This window comes from Hippopotamus amphibius, chromosome 12 (assembly GCF_030028045.1).
Source record: "Hippopotamus amphibius kiboko isolate mHipAmp2 chromosome 12, mHipAmp2.hap2, whole genome shotgun sequence".
Classification (NCBI taxonomy): Eukaryota; Metazoa; Chordata; class Mammalia; order Artiodactyla; family Hippopotamidae; genus Hippopotamus; species Hippopotamus amphibius.
Window position 1 is genome coordinate 9434125 of NC_080197.1, and position 23623 is coordinate 9457747.

General features: G+C 41.4%; 1 protein-coding gene across 1 annotated transcript; it reads left to right on the forward strand.

Moving 5' to 3' along the window:
• The first annotated feature begins 22474 nt into the window (after nucleotides 1–22474).
• On the forward strand, nucleotides 22475–22906 carry LOC130833902 (transmembrane protein 14C-like). Its single transcript, XM_057704032.1, has one exon. It carries the CDS (start codon nucleotides 22475–22477, stop codon nucleotides 22904–22906), a length of 432 nt encoding a protein of 143 aa, XP_057560015.1.
• Nucleotides 22907–23623: the final 717 nt, after the last annotated feature.

Sequence of the window (23623 nt, forward strand, 5' to 3'; positions counted from 1 at the left end):
CTCAATGGTTGTGGCTCGCGGGCTCTAGAGCACAGGCTCAGTAGTTGTGGCTTAGTTGCTCCGTGGCACGTGGGATCTTCCTGGCCCAGGGATGGAACCTGTGTTCCCTGCACTGGCAGGCGGATTCTTAACCACTGAGCCACCAGAGAAGCCCCTACATTAATTTATTTTTAAAACTTATTAAATTAAGCAGTACTCCTCCATCCTCTCCGAAGGACCTAGAACAGCCTATTAATTAACATTGCTCGAATTGCACCCCTTTGGGTTTCTGCTTCCTTTCTTCATCTCTCAGTTGGTAAAATTACTTGGCACATCAGTATTATCACAGCCCCAAAGTGTGAATTATCACATCTATACTTGTAAATGTCTTAGCAACATTCTAAATAGACTGTTTTATATAAACAAACTAGCATAAGCACTCCATCCATCAATAAATTTTTACTGAGAACCTTCTGTGTGCCAAACACGGCACGTGTAATATGAAGAAGACAGACACAATCCCTGCCCTGGGAGAGCCTCAAGTCTAAATAGAAATGCAGATAATTGATCAAGCAATTGCAGTGAAGTCATGTTGGAGAGCTGGTAGCTGCCATCCAGGGGAGCTAACCTGTAAGCTGATGTTTGACACCCCTCATGCACAGGAGTCAGCTAGGAAAAGGTGAAGAGCGTTGTGGAAAAGTGCCTCAGCTTTTGGAAACAGTTAGTGCAAAGTCTGTAGGAGAGCAACGGCACAGTGCATTTATAAAGTAAGAGTGGGACAAGGAAAGAGATGAGGGGAAAGGTGGCAAAAGACAGGCAAGGGAGGTTTGTAATCATGAATAAGGATTCGGGTCTCACCGACAAGCAATGAGAACACAATAAAGGGTCTTAAGCAAGGGTCTTACTTTTTTTTCTTCTTTTTTTTTTTCTTTTTTTTCTTCAGATCTTTGTTGGAGTATAATTGCTTTACAATGTTGTGCGAGTTTCCAATGTACAACAAAATGAATCAGCCGTACTTATACATATATCCCCATATCCCCTCCCTCTTGAGCCTCCCTCCACCTCCCCATCCCACCCCTCTAAGTCATCGTCAAGCATTAAGTTGATCTCCCTGTGTTACGCAGCAGCTTCTCACTAGCTATTTATTTCACATTTGGTAGTGTGTATATCTCAATGCTACTCTCTCATGTCATCTCAGCTTCCCCTTCCCCGTGCCCCGCCCACCCTGTGTCCTCAAGTCTGTTCTCTACGTCTGAGTCTTTATTCTTGCCCTGCCACTAGGTTCATCAGTACCCTTTTTTTAGATTCCTTATATATGCATCAGCATATGGTATTTGTTTTTCTCTTTCTGAGCAGCTTGTGGGATCTTAGTTGCCCGACCAGGGAATGAACCCAGGCCAAGGCAGTGAAAGCACCGAGTCCTAACCACTGGACTGCCAGGAAACTCCCCAGATTTACATTTTAGAAGGTAAAAATCACTCTGGCTGCTGAACTGAGAACCCATTGGAGGGAATGAGTAGAGCAGGGGTTCTCAGTACTATTGGCATGTTGGTCTGGAGAATTCTTTGTTGTGGAGGGTGGCTGTCCTGTGCATTGTAAGATTTTATCACCATCACTGACCTGTACCCATTAGATATCAGAGGCATCCTCGTGATTATGAAGGGGAAAAAAAAAATCCCCTGGGAAGGAAAATCACCCCAGTTGAAAGCCACCGCGGGGAAGGAGACCAGGTTGGGAAGCCATAGGCCAGCAGAGAATTGAAGACAGCCTGGACTGTAGGAATGGGGAAAGGAGATGAATTTAAGAGAAATGTAGATGCACACTTTGTTTCCCATCATCTGTTTCTACGTCCCTCAGAAGGGTCTGCTGCAACGACCCACCGCTCCACTTGTGTAAGGAAGTGAATTTTACTACTTGTTTCTGCCTCTTATTCTAAGCAACCTACTGTTGTGTGTCTGTCTCATCCCTGCTAAGTTGTATACTTTCATACATATGTATGCATACGTTAAGTTTTTGCAAGCATAATTTAGACTTTTCAAAACAGTGACACAGTAACAAAGAAAAATTGAGACATGCGTGCATTTTGAATATTGATTACAGTTTCTCACATACTACTCCTGACATTTTCCATGCTGCTTTGTTTTTATGCATTTGTTTTCTCTGCTTTCCTGTGTCTTTCCCAACTTTAAAGGAATCTGCAGCTAACTGGCAATTAGGCCCACCATTAACTATAGAATGTAAACTCTATTCTAGACCAACCCACCAGAAAAATCTGCTGGTTACTAAATAGAGCTTTCATAGGCTAAGGGACGACTTAGATAACAATATTCTCATAAAATTTACTTTGCTAGAAATTGAAATTATGTTTTACAAGAATTGAACTGTGTGCAAGAAGCTCTACAAATATTACCTCAAATGTTAAATCTTCACAAGTACTTTAAGGGAGCAATTATTTATCCCATTTTATATTTACAAAATCTGAGACTCAGAGAAGTAAAGGACCTTACCTAAGGGCACCAAACTAATAAGCTACAAAGCTAGAATAGAAAGGCAGTATAGCAGGGCTCAGCAAACTTGTTCTGTAAAGTTTTGTAAATATTTTTAGCTTTGCAAGCTATTCAGTCTCTGTCACAACTACTCAACTCTGCCACGGCAGCTGGAAAGCATACACAGGCGATATGTAAATGAATGAGCATGGCTGTGTGCCAATAAAACTTTATTTACAGACAGTGACGTTTCCATTTCATATCATTTTCATGTGTCAAAAAATATAATTTTTCTTTATTATTATTTTTTGACTATTATAAAAGGTAAAAATAATCATAGCTCATGGCCAGACAGAAAAATGCAGTGAGCCCAATTTGGCCCACACCAGAGTTCACCAAAGTGTTGGCAGAGTGTGGGTAAGAACTCAGACTCTAGAGGGCTGCTCCCAGGGGTAATGACAGGGCAGCACCTCTGCACCCATGTAGATAGACCATTCCCTGGGGACCAGAGAAGGCCCTGGGGCAGAGTCACAGAATGCCTAGGGGATGGGGGAGGGGGGGCACTGAAAGGTCCGCTGCTACTCAGCTTCCTCATCTGGAAGTAGGCATAAGGCAGACTTCGTGGGTGTATTGAAAGATTAAATAAATAATGTGTAAAGTGCTTTAAGTCTGAGACTAGGAAAGGTGTGTGAAGCACTTGCCTCAGGCATAGAATTTAAGGGGATGCCAAAAAACTCCGTAATCAAGATCAATCATATTTTGGGACTTCCCAGTAGTTAAGACTCCACACTTCCACTGCAGGGGGGGGGGGTTCGATCCCCAGTCAGGGAACTAAGATCTCGCATGCCGCACAGTGTGGCCAGCAAAACAAAACAAAAAACAAAACAAAGAAAAGAAATCGTGCTAACTTTATTTAAAAAAAAAAATCATTCATATCTTGATGCAACATTTTGTAAAAAACCAAAGTTAATTTTAAAAAATCCATAGTGAACAAAATATCAAAATTTTACATAAAAGTAGGATCAGTAGCAGTGCTGTGTAAAATCCATGCTGGATCCGGAGCCAAAACAAAAAAATACGCATTCCCATTAGCATGCTTGTATGTATTTTTAGTGGCTAATTTTTTTCAGAATTAGATTTTGACAATATTGGTGATGGTTTTGCTTCCATTCAAGGAGGAAAGTGAAATTATCATCAATATTGTTTGAGGTAGAAATAAAATATTTAAACTTAAAATAATGTTATACATTTTTAATACGCCTACTTGTCAATTTTTCAGTGTTTTTTTTTTCAACTTCTTTAATGTTCTGGGAAAAAACTAACAATTAAAAAAATGCATATGAGCATCATATGGGAAATGCACATTTTCCTTTTTTGCCCCAGGTTTCAGTATGGCTCCACACAGCACTGTCTTTATTTAGTATGTTGCTATTTTGTTCATTTTGGATTTTATGTTAATTTTTATTTTTTTTAAATATTGCACAAAGTATGAGTTATCTTGATAACTGAGTTTTTTGATGTGCCCTCCCCTCTAAATTTTGTACCCACGGTGAGTGCCTCACTTTCCTTACCCTAGTCCTGGCCCTGGTTAGTATATGTCTGGCATGGAAGTGCTTCATAAATATTACAGCTCATCTTCAAACCCAGTTTAAGAAGCACTATTACAGGTGTTCTTTTCTACAACCCCACACCGCTTCCTTGGTCTATCCGGATAACCACATATTCACATCTTAACAGGTAACCAGTCACCACAATAAATTATATCTTTTTTTTCTATCATGGCGTGTGGGGGAAAAAAATGCAGCCTTTTATTGAATATTTCTGAGGCATATGTGTTAACTCCTCACATAACCTGTTATGGAGGAGAGAAAAGTTAGCAAAGCCAAGGCAATTATGGCTGGATAATTTGAAGGACCCACTTTTTCTTGACAGCAAATTAATTGATGTTATAATGGGTATGTCACCCTGTCATCCATCAACATTTATTGAGTTCTGACAATGTGCTAGGTTACACATGAAACAGAACACACATACACACACACACACACACACACCCCCCAGAATCCCAACTTATTACTTACCAAGTATGATCTATTGATGATATGGTTTGTAATGTAAATTTTTTTTAGTAAAAGGGAGATAGCATTGCCTGTATTCCCGCTTTCATCTTGGCCCACCTGTCACCCCCTCCCTCCCTGGGCCCCCTTCTCCCCCCCCCGCCTTGCTTTTGCTCTTCCCTCCACCCCCGCACCCCAAATTTATCTTAGCACAGTGGTTCTAGTTCATTTTGAACATAAGTTGTACTCAACCTCTGAAACAGAATAAAGAGAATTCTGACTTGTGGAAAGAGGTAAATTTGTCTGATGGATGCATTTTAATGACTTTTGTTTATTAATGACCCAGGCTTTCTAGAACCACATTCAAGAACTGAAGCTGTAATCAGCTCTGCTGATTTGGCCTCACAACACATCACTGTAGAAGCACAGAAAAGAATCAACAGCAGCTACCTAACTGACTAACCCCCTGTGCTCTCTGGGCCTGTTAGCAGAGACATGCTGGGGTCTGGAGAAGTAAATAAACAATAGCTTTGCTGAAAGTGCTCCTGGGAGGGAAACAAACAAACAAACAAAAAACCTATGACTCAAAAGGAAAAACAACAACAACAGCAACACACCAAGTAATTAAAAAAGAAAATTCATTTCCAATTGCTGAATAAGACATTAAAGAATTACAGGAAGCAAAACCCAGTAAAAAAACAGCTATTTAATTTTTAGAGTTGTGGTTAGAAATTAAAATGAAAGAACGCTATGGAGTGAATTTATAACGTTGTCCATAATTCCACATTCCCATTTTTTTAATTTATTTATTTGTATATGTATATTTGCTTTAGGCAACACATTCCAGTATCAGACTGAGACCTACAGTAGTGAAATTTCGTCCTTAACCCCACATTTCCTTTATTCTAGCAGCTCTAGTTACAACCTAATGTTATTTTAACAGTTTTTCTTTAATTTAACGATATTTAATTTGCATTCGCTCAAGTGACATACAATAGATCATGCTATTACCATGATTTATATCAGATGAACTGGCATAAATTCAACATTATAAATTGCGCCTGTAAATGAAACTATTATTTTACAGGAATTACTGAGCAGAAAGGGTAAGGACCCTCCAGTCAACCTTAGTCAAACCCACTCTTTAGAGTTTTATATTTTATGCCTGCAATAAATGCTTTTCTGAAAGCCCATAACCCACAAAAAAGTCATTCGAAGTACATTAATTACGATAATACTATCCAAAAAGCTGCAAGGGCCTATTTTTGTGACATCATTCTCTGATTTCTTGCTGCCTTAAATTATCCCTTTGACGGCTGTGGAGATTAACAGTCATACTTTTGTCATTAAATATAAGGCATTTTAAAGCTTAATCCACCTAAGTTCTAATTGATATTGCTTTCAGTTGGCAGATAGCGTCCTGATTTATAATTTAAATATGAGGCATTATATGCATCTCTTCAGTATAATGAAAAAGCAAAGTTCCTCTCATCTTTCTCAGCAATGTTAAACATCAAGGAGAAGTCGCTTTCTTTTTTCCTTTTATATCCTAAGCCTAATTGAAAACTGTTCATTGAATTTCAACATGATAGAAAAGTCTTTTTATCTCTCAATTTGTCCATTAGCGATTATAATTGAAGTATCAGCTACACAGCTGAATTGATATTGTTCTTGTTTAAGTTCTGAATTTCTCTAAATCTTTCAGAAGACATCAAAAAATATATGTATATATATGCACACACACCCCCGCATATGTATGTGGCTTAGGAGAGAGATACCAGCTAACGATTTGGTGTAAATGGAACCTCAGACTAGCTCACTCTCCACGTGGATAAAGCCACACAAAGAAGGAAATCGTCTAATTTTGCTGGAGAATGTGTTGCATAATAATCTTACCGGCATGACCATAAGGTTTGCTAATTGCCACATCTGTTTAACAGCTGTCAGAGGCTTCCCACATGTTGCCATCAATATTACAACACAGTACATTACCAGGAATTTTATTGTTTTCAACTGTTATTTATTTGTCATAGACGTTATTACAGCTAATGACGTCTATTTATGTTATACCACTAATTATTTTCTGGTTTTTTTAGAAACCTCTATTCCATCTACTTTCTCAGTTTGGATTACGCCTTTCTTTCCTGCCCCCCATCCCGTGACTCCTGGCTTCCTGTAACCTCCCTGACAACCCTTCATGTTAATGATACTAATTCTTCTTCATCCACAGTCATAAATATCCTAATGGGTTTGTAGAATTCAAAAAAAAAAAAAAAGCTTGCACAATGTCTTCATTTCTTAATGGCACTGCTGAATTCGTTCACTAAATCTCTAAGCTGAGCCCACGTTGGTGATGATAAATGCATGACTATATCACCATTTCGGCTGCCTTTGTGAAGGCAGAGTGAGTCTTGCTGATTTTTTGTAATCACTTGTATATCTCACCTGGTTCCTCACTACAGTGCCTCTTTTTTTTTAAGCACAGCAAACCATGACAACTATTAAGCAGAAAGCAGAGATTGACAAACTGCAGACTGAGCAAAGTACGCATGACCTGATTTAAAATGAATTGATAGGTGTCACTGATCTCTATTATGCATAGAATGTGTGAATTCCATATGACGTATTATTTAGCCATAGTAGATGCCTTTTTGTTTCATTAATAAACCTGTATGTCAGAGATACACAGCACTGATGATTAGTTTGAGGCAGTACAAAACGACGTGGTATTTGCCAGCCATTGCTCAATTATCTTCCTCACTTTTTCCCTGTGTCTTTGCATGAATTATTAAGACCTTGGCTGTTTATTTAAGAATCTAATTTTAGTGCATGTGTCCAGTGAATTCTGTCTTCTCCTCTAATGAAAGGAAAATAGTGTGAGAATTTCCAATCTTGGTCTCCGATTTTAGATTGGCAATGCACAATGCAGGTTACAAAGGTCACTCTGCTTTTGAACCGTATAGCATAGACATTTGATGAGCCTAAAAATCCATTTTGGTTACGCATCACATCGTGCCAGCAAATTAAAGCAGAGTTGCTTGGTTAAGTCAAGCACAATTTGCATGCGCTTAGAGAGAAACAGATTAAAGGAGCAAGGATCTGATTTGAGCAACCCTGCAGAAAATCTCTTATGTGAAAGGAAGGTAGATGTTTGGAGATAACTTCTTGAAGTTGCTGTGAGTGACCATTGTTCATATCGTGGTGTCTAACATTTCGTATCCTAGTCACCACATTTGAATATCTTTGGTGTCCATGTCTAGTAATGCACATTCATTTATAACCAAATCATGGCACAACCTGTATAGAGATCTTTGAAAAGGCTTATGGAGAGAGTAGATAGAGATGACCTTACACATAAAATTTGCTCTGCTTTTCTAAACATGAACGGAAGGATGACATTTTGTTATGGATTAAAAGTGATCCAAGATGATATATAGATGTATAGTTGGGGGATTTTCTTAGATTTTTTTTTCATTAAATGACTTCTTCAATGATAGGTCTGAAACCAAGTTTCTTTAGCTTGTTTGTTCAAGATCTAGTGGAAGGAAAATGATAAGTTTTCAATGTCCACATTGCTTTGAGAGAGTAGTAAGTGCTGTGGAGTCTGATAAGAAATCTCACATGGTGTAAATCGGGCAGTGTCGGGAAGCAGACAGTCCTGCCACAGTCAAATTTAAATTAACTGGGGAAATGCAACGTGGCAAAATGAAAAAAATCACCACACACATCAAAAACACCTTTTTCAGAACCAGGCACACTCCTTCAAGGCTAGTGGGAGTTTAAATAAATTCAAACTTTTTTAGGGCAGTTTGGCAATAGCTTTCAAAATGTGTAATGCTGTTCCATTTGACCCCAGTTTTCTCCTGATAGGAACACACACACTATAGATAATTCTTGCACAGGGCTCTAAAGTTAAATGTACAAAATCAATTTTGCAAAGTTGTTTGTACAATTAAAGATTTTTAAATAGAAAACTGGAAACAATTCAAGGTTAATCAACAGGGGGATATTTGCACGAATCATGCTTGATCCATTGTAACAACAGATATTGGAGGTAATCTAAATGATTATTATTAGGAGAGTAGATAATGATGAGTTCATAGAATGAGATACCACACAACCACTGAAAATAACAAAGATCTATGGTACTAATGTGGAAAGATGTACTGGATGATAAGTAGGGGGAAAAGTAGCCTGCAGAGCACTATTTATAATATGACCAGTAAATGTATGTGTATATGTGGATGTAAGATGTGTTGGATGTTTAAAGCTTTACACACCCACTAGAATGGCGGTCCCCAACCTTTACGGCAACAGGGACCAGTTTCGTGGAAGACATTTTTTCCATGGAAGCAGGGGGGCGGGGGGCGGGGAGAGATGGTTCAGGCAGTAAAGCCAGCCATGGGGAGCGGCAGGTGAAGCTTCGCTTGCCTACCCGCCGCTCACTCCCTGCTGTGCAGCCCCGTTCCGAACAGGCCACGGACGGTTACCAGTCTGAGGCCCAGGGGTTGGGGACCCCTGCACTAGAATGTACATCCCCACAGGGAAGGGGTTTGGCCTGTCTTCTTCACCAACATACTACCTACATCTCTGTATCAGTGCCTGGCACAAAATGCAGACTCAATAATTGCTTGGTTTTTTTTTTTTTTTCCTATGTTTTTGTTTTTGTCTTTGTTTTTTGGCTGTATCGGGTCTTCATTGGGGCACACGGGCTCTTTGGTGTGGTGCATGGGCTTCTCTGTAGTTGCAGCATACAGGTTTTCTCGTCTCTAGTTGTGGCATGCAGGCTCCAGGGCCTGTGGGCTCTGTAGTTTGTGGCACACAGGCTCTCTAGTTGAGGCATGCAAGCTCAGTAGTTGTGGCGTGCGGGCTTAGTTGCCCTGTGGCATATGGGATATTAGTTCCCCGACTACGGATCAAACCCATGACCCTTGCATTGGAAGGTGGATTCTTTACCACTGGACCACCAGGGAAGTCCCAATAACTGCTTGTTAAATGAATAAATGAATGCCCATATGCTAGTACAAGCATAAATGTCTGCATTAAAGGCATGGAAGGAAACAAACCAAATGCATAAAAGATAAGGCACAGGATTAGAGGAGAGAGACTAGGGAAGTTTGGGTTGATCCTCTACACTGTTGGAGTATTTTTAGAATAAGTATTTTTCAAAAGGCTTTATCAGAAAAAAAAATTAAAAGGCTTCAAAATATAATAGAACCACAAAATGGAAAGCCATGTGTGGCTTCCATTTGCATTTTTGTATGACTCTAGGATCTGTCACCAAGACCTACACAGTCTCTTCCGTCATGCCCCACTTCCCCCTTCCCGTTAGAAAAGGGTGGGGGTGAGGGCGTGATGGGCAACAGTTACAAGGAATAAGATGCTCTTCTAAAGCTCCTGTGACTGTGTGTTTGAGGGGCTGACCTCAGTGCTGTGGATTCTGACCTTGTGAAATACTCGACAGGAAAAGACTTGAACAAAGCCATCAAGGACAGCTCAGTCAAGGTGTCCGACTGTCTGGAGCAGCAACAGAGAAAGGGGATGGATGGACATGTTAAAAATTAATAGAAAGTATATTAAAGGACTTCCGGTTTAAAATGGTGGGTTGAATTTACCCGTTTATCTTCTCTCCTTCTCAAAACCTTGCTAAAATGATGGTAAAGGGATTAAAGAGTTATAACCTCCACAAGGACAAAGAGAGTGGGAGAACAGACAGTGACAGGAGAGAAATGTCAGCTAAATTTTGAAAGATGGAAACTGAATGAACAGTGGTAAATGACAGGGTTCCAGCACTTTTCCATTAGCCCAGGACTGGGTGTTGGGAAAGCAGCATGAAGCCAGTGCGAGCTCCAGGACCTGGAGAGCTTTGAGACCGGGAGGCACAAGTAACTTCTAAAGGTAGGAGTGCAGGCTGGGAGTGAAAGCAGGAAAATTCTAAGGATTTCCTCCCCACCTCCCTACTACAGAAAGGAAAGTTATTATAGGCGTGAGTTTAAAGACTCTGGATGGAAGGACACCCAGCACAAAGGAGGGTGAGAGTGACAGCCCTTCGTGGTACAAGCATGAACACTGACAAAGACCCTCACCGTCCTGTCTGCTCAGCTCCCAGTCTGGGCTACCTGTTCAACATTCACCTCCCTCCCAAGTGAGAGGCTCACTGTTTCCTCTATGAAAAAACTCACCTGTCCAAGAGAAAGGAAAACTACAGACACTGACATCTTGGGGGATTTCCACAAAACAGGCAAGTCACAGCCCATTGCTCCCACTCCAAGGTCCACCAGTCAACACAATCCATCTCAGACACAAAGCACTGAGTCTGCTTTTAGTGCCTCACTTCAAAATATAAATGGACATCCAAGCATCACCATGTATTTGGGCAAAACCTCTAAAATAAAATTCAGAGCTGAAAACCAACAGGGGGAAAAAGGAGGAACTCTAAGGAAACAGAGACTGTGTAGCATGCAAGAAAAACAATGTCAAAAATACTGAAATATCTTCAGAGTGATATAGTATTCATGAATAAAATACAAACAATAAAAAATAGCTTGCAGAAATTAAAAGAGAGTGCAACAGTTAAAAATTCAAATGATAGTTTGGACGATGATGGTGAGAATTCTCCCAGAAAGTAGAACAAAGGAAAAAGAGGTAGACAATAGAGAGAAAATACGGAGAAGAAAATTAAAGATAGAATATCCAAATAATAGAAGTTTTATAAAACAACAATAATAAAAATTAGGAATAAAAAAGTGGAAATAACATAAAAAATTATCCAAGAAAATCTCTAAAACTGAAGAAGACCAGCTTCAGGAACACTTCAGTCACCCAGCTCAGTAAGTGAGAAAAGTCCACATGAAGTTACATCGTCATAAAGTTTCAAATCCTTAAAACTTTCCAGAGAGCGAGAGAGATTAGAAAAGCATCATCACATATCACAACAGCCATGCTGAAAACTGGAAGTTTTCATTTCTTCAAAATGCTAATGTGAAAGTATTTCTTTCTGGGAATTCCATAACCAGCCAAATTATTAATTAAGAATAAAAGTATTTGGGGACTTCCCTGGTGGTCCAGTAGCTAAGACTCCACACTCCCAATGCACAGGGTCCAGGTTCAATCCCTGATCAGGAAACTAGATCCCACTTGCTGCAACTAAGAGTTCACGTGCCGCAAGTAAAGATCCTGCATGCTGCAACTAAGACCCGGCACAGCCAAATAAATGCATACATACATACATACATATGTATTTTTCAAAAGAATAAAAATATTTTAAAACTTGCAGTCTCTCAAAAATTGAAGTATTTATGTATGTATTTATTTATTTAAGCTGTGCCAGGTCTTAGTTGCGGCATGCAGAAACTAAATGGATTCATGATAAAGAAGAAGAGGGATCCATATTGGTTGGCACAATTCATAAAAACTCATGGATGAGGCAGAAAGGGATGGTTCTAGCCAGTAGGGATTGCGTTTGTCAGAGTGAATCAAAAACTACAGTGCAGGTCACACGCCCACACGTCTCGATCACTTCTGGGTCCAGGGTGCCAATGACAGTGGCAAGATTCCGTCTTCCCTCCCTGCAGCCCTTCCCTGCGGCCCTTTCTCTTTTCCTCTGGATTGGCTTCATTCTCAGACAGGTCCTTGGTAGATAATAAATAGTTGGTGATGGATCAATGAATTCTCTTTTAGAAACTACTTCCTAGCACTTTTGTGGAAATACATCTCAATAGATATTCAGCAAAATAAATTAAAATCTCTTTACTCTCAGTAGGATGCCTCTGTTGACTTTGTCGGGCCCCCATGTATTCCCCATCATCCTGGTGCTGGTGCTAGAATGATAATTTTTTTTTTTAGGAAACTGTTTCTCCCTTGGTCTCTGCCACCTCTCCCTTGTCTTACCAGCTCATGAAAGCTGACTATTAAATTTTTAGCAACATTGTAAGCCATTTGAAACTGTGCAGGTAGTTTGAAATCAGCCATGGTGGGAGTATTTGCACATAGAAATGTCCCCTGCCCCATCTCCAGAGCCAGTTACTAAATATTTACTACATTTCAGCCTATGTGGTTTGACAGGCGTTGACCCCCACCCACAGCCCACCAAAGATGGGCGCTTGGCCTGGCCACTCAATGCAATGCAAACCTCCCAGGGCCACAGTGATTGGTTCACAGATGGTCACATTACTTCTGCTTGACCAATGAGAATCTCTCCTGAGATGTTGCTCAAACTACTGAAGAGAGGTGCTCCAGGCACTGAGATGGCTATCTCTAAAGAGGACAAGTAATCCCTGAACTGCTAGACTGCTGGGAGGGGAAAACCTGTCCCCATGAGGCCAACATGGGGCTGGGGTGGGGTGGGGGTGGGAGTCTGGGTTGGCAGGGGCGAGGTGAAACTCAGTCCTGACATAACCGTTTGAGACCTGGATCCAGCAATGACTCAGACCCATCCTCTTTCCTTCACATTAGTTTTTTGAGTCAGTAAAGCCCCTTTTTTCCTTTGGTTGGTTTGGGGGGTTTTGGGGGGTTTTCTGGTCACTTGCTATTGAGGGTATCCTGCCTGACGTATAGCCTGTACCACTCAGTTCATAAGAATTTTCCTGTAACGTGGACGGCACCTCTTCAGTTGGTTACCTTGTTCCAACCAATGACCCTGCCGTGAGGACTGCCCCTAGATGCGGACCAGGGCCCCCAGCAGCCGTCTGCACTGCATGACCTGCCCCTCCTGGCCACAGGTGAACCTCTTCCTCCCCTGTGTTTGCAAGTTTCAATGGGAGGTGTTAAACCACATTACTGAGAGCGCTTGAGAGAAAAGAGCCACAACCCTCACTAAGTCCCAAGGGGCCCAGTGGCTGCTCCACCCATGGCTGCTTCCTTGATTTTATGGGAAACCCCAGTAAATTCCTTATTTCAGCTTAAGCTATTCAGACCTGTTTTCTATTAACTGCACTTAAAAGAATCTTAACTCAACCTTTCGCAAAAGGTAGCTCATGAGCCACTGGGATACAGGACAGTTTTAGCTCATATAGAGATGTCCGCTTCTAACAATTGTGTGTTTATTTTATATATGTTCAGAAAGATAACACTAACACATCAAAGAGATTCTATGGATACCATTACCTAGGATGAAGCTAAAACAGGTGCGTTTTTTTTTTTAATCTGTCCGTTTCAAGAAAAACATTCAATAAATATACCCATGAGGGTTCTTGGCTGCAAGCAACAGAAACTAAGTCTGGTTAACTTAGCAGAATTCAATTTGTTGGCAGGAAATCAGGAAGTCCCCCAAAAGAGAAGAAGGCTGGAAAAATGAGCAGGAAGCCAAGGGAAGTTGTGTTAGAGGAACCACTTCAAGGTCACCCCAGAGGGAACTTAACTCTTGTTAAGATGCAGTTACCCAAGGACCACGGCCACTGCTGCTACTGGGCGTTTCTGCCATTGGGGTCACAACACGGTCCCAATGCCTTTGCCACAAATATTAAATGAAGTATCTCTACATCCCTCAAGGTTTAAGTGCAACAGAGTATGATGCAAGCCAAGCCAAGATGCACCCCTGTACCACAGTGGGAAGAGAGGGGGAGTACTCGCCAGTGGGTCTCAAATGTGGCTGCTCGATGGAAGCATCCGGGGAGCTTTACGATATGCTGCTACCTGGTCCCACCCCACAGGTTCAGACTATATTGGTCTGGAGTATAGCCTGGACATCCGGACTTTTAAAGCTGTCCAGGAGGTTCTCCTATGCAGTCTAGGTTGAAAAGCACTAGGCTAGGTCGCCTAGCTTTCATAGTGGGCAATTTTATTCACTGAAGGGAGCTTGGCCTTATCTGAACTTTCCTACATTCCACAATTGATTTCCTTGCTCTCCTTATATGCTCTGGTGCTAATGCTGTTTTCAGCTCTTTCAATTATGCGATTTCCTTATCTTTATACTATTGAGAATACCTTACAAGATTTCTTAAACAGCAACTAAATTTATCTGCCTGTCATTTTGTTTTCATTATCCGTGATAGCGATCTCTCGCATAGCTTATGAGAACATATCAAGTGATTGGTTTTAAACAAACAAACAAAAATCCACAGGGTCAACATTTGTCCCGAGGTGTATAGGATGCGTGTTGCTTCGGTGGCTTTGGCGTGATCTGCATCCGATTCAGGTGTGCACTCCGGCCCACAAAGACTTCTCTCCCGGGTGTTTGCTCTTATCTATGGTTCCTTATCGCAAATGCTGGTGTGCTGTTTTCTGGAGTGTGTTGCTGTGGCCCAAGTTTTGCTCCACAATGAAAGCAATAATTCTGAAAGTATGCCAGGGGATAAAGACACACGGTAATTGTCAGAAGTTCTTCATTTTGAACGTGAATTGCTCATCGTGGTTGACAGTTGATGGCTTTTAGCTATAGAATGCCTGTAAAAATAACAGGAATTTTAACAACCTAACTTCTGTCTTGCTTTCAGACGAGCTTATCAACAAAGGCGGTCTGGATCCCTGGGACACATGAGGAGATCAAAGCCGTGTTGAGCCTCAGCTGTGACGCGCTGTGATTACCCACTTGGCTACCTGGGTGCAATGTTCATGCGTTTCTGCCTGCCACCACCTGCCCCAGAGTTGAACTCTGATGACGCAGCTGGCCAGTCTTCTCTGACTCCTCTAACCTAGGGTTTCTCCACCTCTGAATTATTGATGTTTTGGGCCAGGTAATTATTTGTTGTGGTGGCTGCCCTGGGCATTGGAGGATGTTTAGCAGCATCCCTGGTCTCTCTTGATCCACAAGATGTCAGTAGCACATACCTCTCCCCCAGCTGTGACAATCAAAAGTGCTTCCAGTAACAACTGTGCCCTGGGCAAGGGGCAAAATCACTCTCAGTTGAAACTGTTGTAGTTTTTGCTGAATATTAGAATTACCCTTAATGCCATCCCAATGGAATCAGAATCCTTGGGCATGGACCCTAGGCTCCAGCACTGGAAAAGCTACCCGGGGTTCTGAAGCACAGCCTGGGTTGAGAATTTCCATCCTAAAGCAACGTGTCTAATATCGCTGTGGAGCTTCTTAAAGTTCTCAGATATTTTTATAATCGGTCCCTCCACTTAGCAACACATGAGCAACTACTATGTGGAAACAATATTAGCTACAATGTCAAGTAGTGTCTCGTGGAATTTGCAATTTAATGACGTCATGAGAGTGCAAGGGAAATAAATTGTTTTTCATGTGTGAGTACGTATGGAAAAATACCTAGAAAGGAGACCTAAAAGGAATGAGAGAAATGAGTGCTGATCTGTGATAGGAGGGCAGGGGAAGTTAGTAGACAGGTTGGACCCTGCAAAGCTCATCAGGGGTGAATATGCCCAAGACCCCTGAGAGGATAGGAGAGGCACAGGGCATTTTGATGTTTTGAAGATCCTGATATATTTTTAAATGTAGGGGTTTATGAAAACTATAGGATATGTTCAGCATTTACCTTTTTTTAAATACAAGCTTTATTATAATTCACACACCATAAAATTCTACATTTCAAAGTGTACGATCCAGTGATTTTTAGTATATTCACAGAATTGTGCAATCACCACCATCAAATTTCAAAATATCTTTATCACCCCAAAAAGAAACCCCATACCCATTAGTAGTCACCCTCCCCCATTCAGTTACTCCCCAGCCTGGCAATGAATCATCTACTTTCTGTCTCTATAGATTTGCCTATTCTGAACAGTTCATATCAACAGACTCATATAATATATGGCCATTTGTGTCTAGCTACCTAGACAGCATCTGAGAACAAAACAAAGCAAAGTGAAAGAGAAAACAAAACCTTCCTCCCAAGAGGCAATTTAACCTTGAGCCCAAGAGATAGACTTTGGCACCAGACAAAACTCAGATTAAATCAAGTCCTAACCCTCTCGCTGTTTGATCTTGAGCAGACTCCTTTGGTCGACCACCTAAAAGCATTCCCAACACCCTTCTCAGCATGTGGGATCCTAGTTCCCTGACCAGGGATCAAACCCAGGCCCACTGCAGTGGAGGTATGCAATCCTAACCACTGGACTGCCAGGGAAGTCCCTAAAAATCAGGTTGTTTGCTTTCTTTTTTTTTTTAAATTAATTATTTATTTTTATTTATTGGCTGCATTGGGTCTTCATTGCTGTGCACAGGCTTTCTGTAGTTGCGGAGAGCAGGGACTACTCTTTGTTGGGGTGCCAGCCTTCTCATTGTGGTGGCTTCTCTTGTTGTGGAGCACAGGCTCTAGGCTCATGGGCTTCAATAGTTGTGGAGCATGGGCTCATTAGTTGTGACTCTCTGGCTCTAGAGCGCAGGCTCAGCAGTTGTGGCGCACGGGCTTAGTCGCTCCTCAGCATGTGTGATCTTCCCAGACCAGGGATCGAACCCGTGTCCCCTGCATTGGCAGGTGGATTCTTAACCACTGTGCTACCAGGGAAGCTTTCTTTTTTTCTTTTTTTTTTTCCCCCAACACCTTTCTCAATGCCCAACTCTTACCATAGAGACTGGAAAGGCTAAATAAGCATTGTCCCAGGTCCTCCAGTTTTGCCAAAAAGAAAATGGGAAGTCTCAGACAGCTGCTAGGAAGGTTATTTCCTTCTGTGATTAGAGAGAGATGTACTGGAAGAAAACACTGTGTCATTTGTCCTGCACCCCTTTCTCCCTTTGAAGGATGTGTGAAGGCAGGAAGCTTGGACACATGGCTGCCATATTGTGACCATGAGGGAAAGGCCAAGAAGATCACAGAAATGCCAGTCCAGATTCTGATGCTGTTGCTACTGAACCAGTACCAGCAACTGCCTTGTCACTGATTTGTTATGCCCGAAAAATAAGCCCCTGTATGTCTAAGCTACTGTTACTTGGGTTTTGGTTACTGGAAGCATCCACTATCCCAACCTGGAACAGAAAGTTATTTCATTTCTATGCATCAATTCACATGTTGGTGGGCAGAGCTCCCTCACCTATGTCCCAAGAATCCATTACCATTTGTTGAAAATAAGGAGTAGTTTCCTTTTGGTAGTGTCTCTTCCCTTTGGGGAAGCTCATGGGACTTGTGTCCTAGTCTCATTTTGGTAAGATATGAGCCTGTTAGTCAATCTACGCTCATCAGAAACCCCTCCCTAAAATTTAATTTTTGAAAGGGAAAATTACTGGAGTTCCTTCTTTCCGCTGGGAGTGCAGCGACTACTGAGTCTCTTCCCACCACAAGGCTGTTCCCATATTCACCCATGCATGCATTCATCCATGCATTCCAAAAAAAAAATTTATTGAGCACCTAATATGTGCCAGTATGAGGACATGGAATTGAAGAAAACAGACAAATTCAAGTAGCTTATATCCTAAGAGAGGGAGTTATACTATAAACACATCCATGTCTTATATAACATCAAGTGGTGATGAGGCTATGAAGAAAAATAAAGTAGGCTGAAGGAGATAGGTTGTGAGAGAGATGGGGGGAAAGTAGCTTCTATTTTAGAGGGTGATCAGAGAAGGACTCACTAAGGAAACTATGTTTGAACAGAGAAGCTCAGGCAAAAGTGTTCCAGGCAGAAGACAGAGCAAGTGCAAAGGTCCTGAGGCAGGAGCCTGCCTGGTGTATTTGAGGAACAGAGAGGAGGAAGTCAGCGTGGCTGCAGCAGAAAGATGGAATAGAAATATGATGGATGAGAAGGCAGGAGAGGGGACAGGAGTCGGATCAAGTCAGATCAAACCACTTACTCAGACATGAGAAAATCATTTTAACCTAATCCCTCTGGCTGCTGGCTGGAGTGTAGACTGAGGGGGAAGACAGGGAGACCAGCAAGGAGGTGATGGCAATACTTCTGGTGAGAAATGATACTGCCTAGAACCAGGGTTGTAACTGTGGGGTGAATGGGAAGTAATCATATTCCATATATATTTAGAAGGTAGAGATAAGCAGGTTTACCGAAGGACTGGATGTGAAGTATGAGAGAAATAGGAGCACCAAGGACAATTCCAGCCTGCTGGCCTGCGGAGCTGTTTGCTGAGATGGAGGACCAGGTTTCTGGTAGATGGGGCGATGACAGACATTACGATGGCAGTCATTACTGTGGGTCTGCTCTGTAGCTCTCTGGGGCTCCCTCCCGGGAAGTCTGGTCCCTCAACCTTCCCGCTGATTCAGGGCTCCCAGTATCCTTCCAGTAATTTGGCTTAAATTAACCAGAGCTAGTTTCTACTATTTGTAACCAAAACCACTTAACTGATAAAAGGGGCTCACTCAGCAGAGGAGACTAAACACCATTCTTACCGTAGGACAATGTGTTCTGAGCAACAACCGACAAATTCACAAATGAACTTTCGGACACCACCCATATCTCCACAGGAGGCTGACTTTTCCTCTCCTGGCGTCTCTGCTCAGAGAGACAGCTTCTGCCAGTACAAGGTGGGGAAGTGTCAAATACTATTAAAACCTGATTGCTAATTCACATGCTATTGTGCTTGATATGCTTGTCATGTAAAAGTGCACAATGTAGCTTAATAAAATTGATAGAACTCCCTTTGAAGATATTTTTGTCACAGAGGCACTCAATAAAACTGTTTCCATCAGGCTCTTCTGCCTCTTCGATATTTTGGTAGTGACACATTATAGTGAACTAGTCCAGAGCCTAGCAAAGCATGTTTTGAAAAGAATACTGGAGGGGAAGGAGGAGTACTCAGATTTTTCTTTTTATTTCTTGTAATTAGGAAGCCCTCTACCAACTGCCTAATGATACAGTTCATCTGGTCACTGGGAAACCAAATCAAAGCTGTTTTGCTTCAGAGTCATGTGCGATCCAATAAATAACCCACAGAGGTTGCTGTTGCTAACTCAAAAATAGCTAATTGTAAATGCCAAGTCCAGAAATTAATCGGTTCAGAGAAACGTTTCTTTTCTTCTTGCCTATGTGCAACAAGTGTTTTCTGCCTGGGACTCAACAGAATCACAGATTTGTGTTCACTAACAAGATAGTGGAACTTGACTCCCATCTTTAGACACAGCCAGCATGGAACAGAAGTAGGTAAGTGATTTCTTACTGGTAAAACTGACCAGCCTTGGAAGGATACTGACCTGAGTTCGAAGCTGGATGGTCTTGGGCAAATTATATCACCCTGGGGCTCAAGTTCCATATCTGTAAAACGGGGATGGTATACTACTACTACAGTGAGAGGTTAGTACTCTTTTGAGTATAAGTGACAGAAAATCCCATTCAAGTGGGCTTTAGAAAGAAAAAGGACATTAATTGACTCAAATATTTGAAACTGTTGAAGTTAGAGCTGGCTTCTAACCCAGCCACATTTGGGAGCTCAAAAATCTCATCAAGGGGAGCTTCCCTGGTGGTCTAGTGATTAAGACTTTGCCTTCCAATGCAGGGGGTGCAGGTTCGATCCCTGGTTGGGGAGCTAAGATCCCATATGCCTCCTGGCCGAAAAACCCCAAAAAACATAAAACAGAGCAATATTGTAACAAATTCAGTAAAGACTAAAAATGGTCCACATCAAAAAAAAATCTTTAAAAAAAAGTCTCATCAGGACCTGGTAACTCTGTTTCTTGGCTCCGCTCTCCCCTACATCATCTTCACACTCAGGCTGACCAGCTCCATATGGGGCGGGATGGCAGACACGTGCTCCTGGCTTACATGTTTTTCTAATGAAAAAAAGAACATGCCTCTCCATTTGAACATTGCCCCAAACTGTGTCATGTGCCCATCGCTGAGACTGCCCCTAAATCAGTGATGCTCTGGTCATCCCCATGCCCATGATGGAGCCATGATGGTGTCAGCACTGCTCAGATCACATGGATAGACTGTGGGGAAGACATTGTTCCCCAGAAGGAAATTGTGTGCTGTTACCAGGATATGGATAGAAAATGTCTAGTACCAATATCCACTTTATTAGGACTGTTGAGAGCATTCAGTAAGACAATATTGGTCTAACACCTGTGTCAGTTAAGAATTCTTTTGGTTTGGGGGTGATAAAAATGTTTTGGAACTAGGTAAAGGTGGTAGTTGCACAACACTGTGAATGTGCTAAATGTCACTGAATTGAATTCACTTTAAAATCGTTACTTTTATGTTATGTGAATTTCACCTCGATTTTTTAAAAGAATACTTTTGGCTGCAAATGAGAGAAGACTCTAAGCCACTGGCCTAAAAAGTAGAGGTTTATTTGTCTTATACAACAGGAAGTCTGGAGGTTTATAGGCCAGAGCTGGTCTATGAAGCCCTCAGACCTCTCCTTCTTTCTGCTCTATAACCCTCAGCATAAGGCATTGATCCCCATGGGGACAAGATGGCTGCTTCTCTTCCAGGCCTCACATCTGTATTCCAGATGAGAAGAATAATAAAGGCAAAGGGACAACAGGGGGAAGATAGGAAGGGACTGCACATGTATCAGGAAATTGAAGTTTGACAGAAAAACCAGCTCAGTCTTCCTGACTAGAACTGTGCTCGATGGCCACCCCTGGTTGCAAAGCAGATGGGGGAAGAGCACACACTGAGTGCTTAAACAAAGTGGGGTTCTGCTAACAAGGAAGAAAAGAGAACTGATATTAGGTAGACAACCAGCACTGTCTTCCAGGTGTCTGCAACAAAGTAGGACTTCAACAGATGCCAGGGGACGTAGAAGGAGCAGGGTGTGGTATTGAAATTCTGAAAACAAAAGATACAGTCCTCTTTGTCATTACCTCCTAAAGCTCACTGATTTTTCAGGTGTGAGTTCAAATAGGTTTATTTTTAGTCTTAAATACAAGCTAATGGAACGGGGGAATATGAAAAGGTAAGCGAAAGAGACCAATAATCCTCTTACATCAATCACTTGCCTTTTTTCTTGACTTTTTTAAATTTTCATTTTAATGAACTGCATCTGAAACAGCGACCTTAACAAAATCTGGGATGCAGGTTTACCAGATTCCAGATTTACTGCCTTCAGGTCCCCCCAAAGAATCATTATTTGTAAACGCTTTATTTTTCAATCCTGATACCTCCCTGTGACTCATGTGTTCGCACAGTAAATTAACGTACCGAGAATGACTTCTCACTCAAGGTACAATGAAAACATGAGGAATGGGTTTTAATAAAGAGGGTTTGAAGAGGAGGTCCGAGGGAGAGCAGAGGAGGGACCTGGTTTACATCCAAACGTTGAAAGGACAGCGGAGAACACATGAGGAATCCCAGTCTTTACTCTCACGGTGGAACCTGTAAAGCTTGATTGTCAATGCTTAGCTGACTATAAAACACACTTGCTGAATGACTAAATTCATTTACATAAAGTAAGAATTGCACACAATATGAACAGAAACTTCACTTTCCAATAGAAATATGTTTCAGTTTTTTTCTCATGAAAAATAATCATTGTGTATTTTTGAAAGTCAAATCATAAAGCAAAACTGAAGATCCCCATCATAGTCCCAACCCACAGGGAAAACAACTGATCAGACATCCATCTTAGGCTTATTTTTATATCTGTTTCCACAAACATACACACATTGTTCCAAAAAAATGGAATCACATGATAATGCTGGGCAGGGAACATTTATTCTGTGTCTCGTGTTTCCCTAGAGAGGAACCACAATCACAGTAACACTCGTGCTCCCGCCCCACAGAGGAGTGAGTTACTTGATTGATGGGCGATAGCCATTGGTCCACATTGCTCAGATGGAGGGGCTAACATATTAAAAAGCTAGCTGCAACTTGCTCCTTTTCGTCTCTGTCCCAGAACCATGCAATCTTTGAGGCAACAATCTTTGACAAGTATAACTTTTCCCTGGGTGGGCTGTGCCCAGGCAGATGCACTCCTAAACATATCCTCCAAAAAAATTTCATCAGAAATAAAGCTGACATTTTTTTATCTCCATATATCTGAATTCCCTCTGTACCCATCTAATTATTTCCCTAAGTAAATTTCTAGAACTGAAACTGCTGGATCAAGGTACATGGACATGTAAAGTTAATTAATTAGCTAGACTGCGACTCCCGCCCCAAGGCATGTGCACCCTCACTGCCTGGTGCAGACCTTCAGGAAGGAGGTGCAGGCCAGGTGTCATCCTCTGTTTGGACCGAGTGAAGGAGAACATACAGAAGGACTCCGGCCCTCTAGTGCCTTTACATTGGATTGGCTTTGGCTACGCAGCACTGGTTGCTTCTGGTGAGATCATTGGCTATGTAAAAACAGGCAGTGTCCCGTCCCTGGCTACCGGACGCCTCTTCGGTGGATTAGCAGGCCTGGGTGCCTATCAGCTGTCTCAGGACCCAAGGAACATTTGGGTTTTCTTAGTTACATCTGGAAGTCTGGCTGGCATTATGGGAATGAGATTCTACCACTCTGGAAAATTTATGCCTGCAGGCTTAATTGCCAGTGCCAGTTTGCTGATGGTTGCCAAACTTGGAATTAGTGCGTTGGGTAAACCCCATCAGTAGTAGTCATGGCCCAGCTTGGACTCACGAAGAATTTTTAAAATTTCCACTATTTTTAGCATATTAAGATAAATAAGTACAACATTTTCACATATTCTGACATTTTACTTAAAAAAAACAAAAACAAAAAAACCAACACTGAACTTTGCAGAGAAAAAAATCAGTCATTATCTTTACAACCCTAAAGAGGTAGGTAGAGTGTAACACAAGAGCTTCTTCCTGCAATTTGATTCCTGTATGTTGGTGTTAGCTGTTCTTTCTGAATCTATAGGTAAAATCTCCAGGAATAAAATGTAAGGTGTCACCACTGGGGCCCCTGAAACCCCGTGCCCTACTCAGTGGAAGAGTGTGAAAAAGATCTCTTAACGAGATTTAAGCTATCTGTTCTTTTGTTTATCTTAGAGCACAGACGTACTTTGAAATTATGTTAAATCAAGTAAAATAAAGTTTACTGTAAATAATAAAAAAAATTGGCTAGTTTTTGCCAGATTTCCTTTCAGAAAGTTTATATCAATGGAATCACAAATGTCTACTTTTCCACATCTTTATCAAGATTTTAAAAAGATTTTTTTAATTTTTTCCATCTCTCTGAAATAAAAATAATGTCTGATTTTATTTGCAATTTCGTTATTACTGAGGCTACATAATTTTCACATGCTTAATATATTCTTTTTTAATTGTCTAAGAAATTAAATTTTGTTGTTATATAGCCAATGTACT

Coding starts and splice junctions, on each gene's coding strand:
- LOC130833902 (XM_057704032.1), top strand. CDS start 22,475: ATGTGCACCCTCACTGCCTGGTGCAGACCTTCAGGAAGGAGGTGCAGG.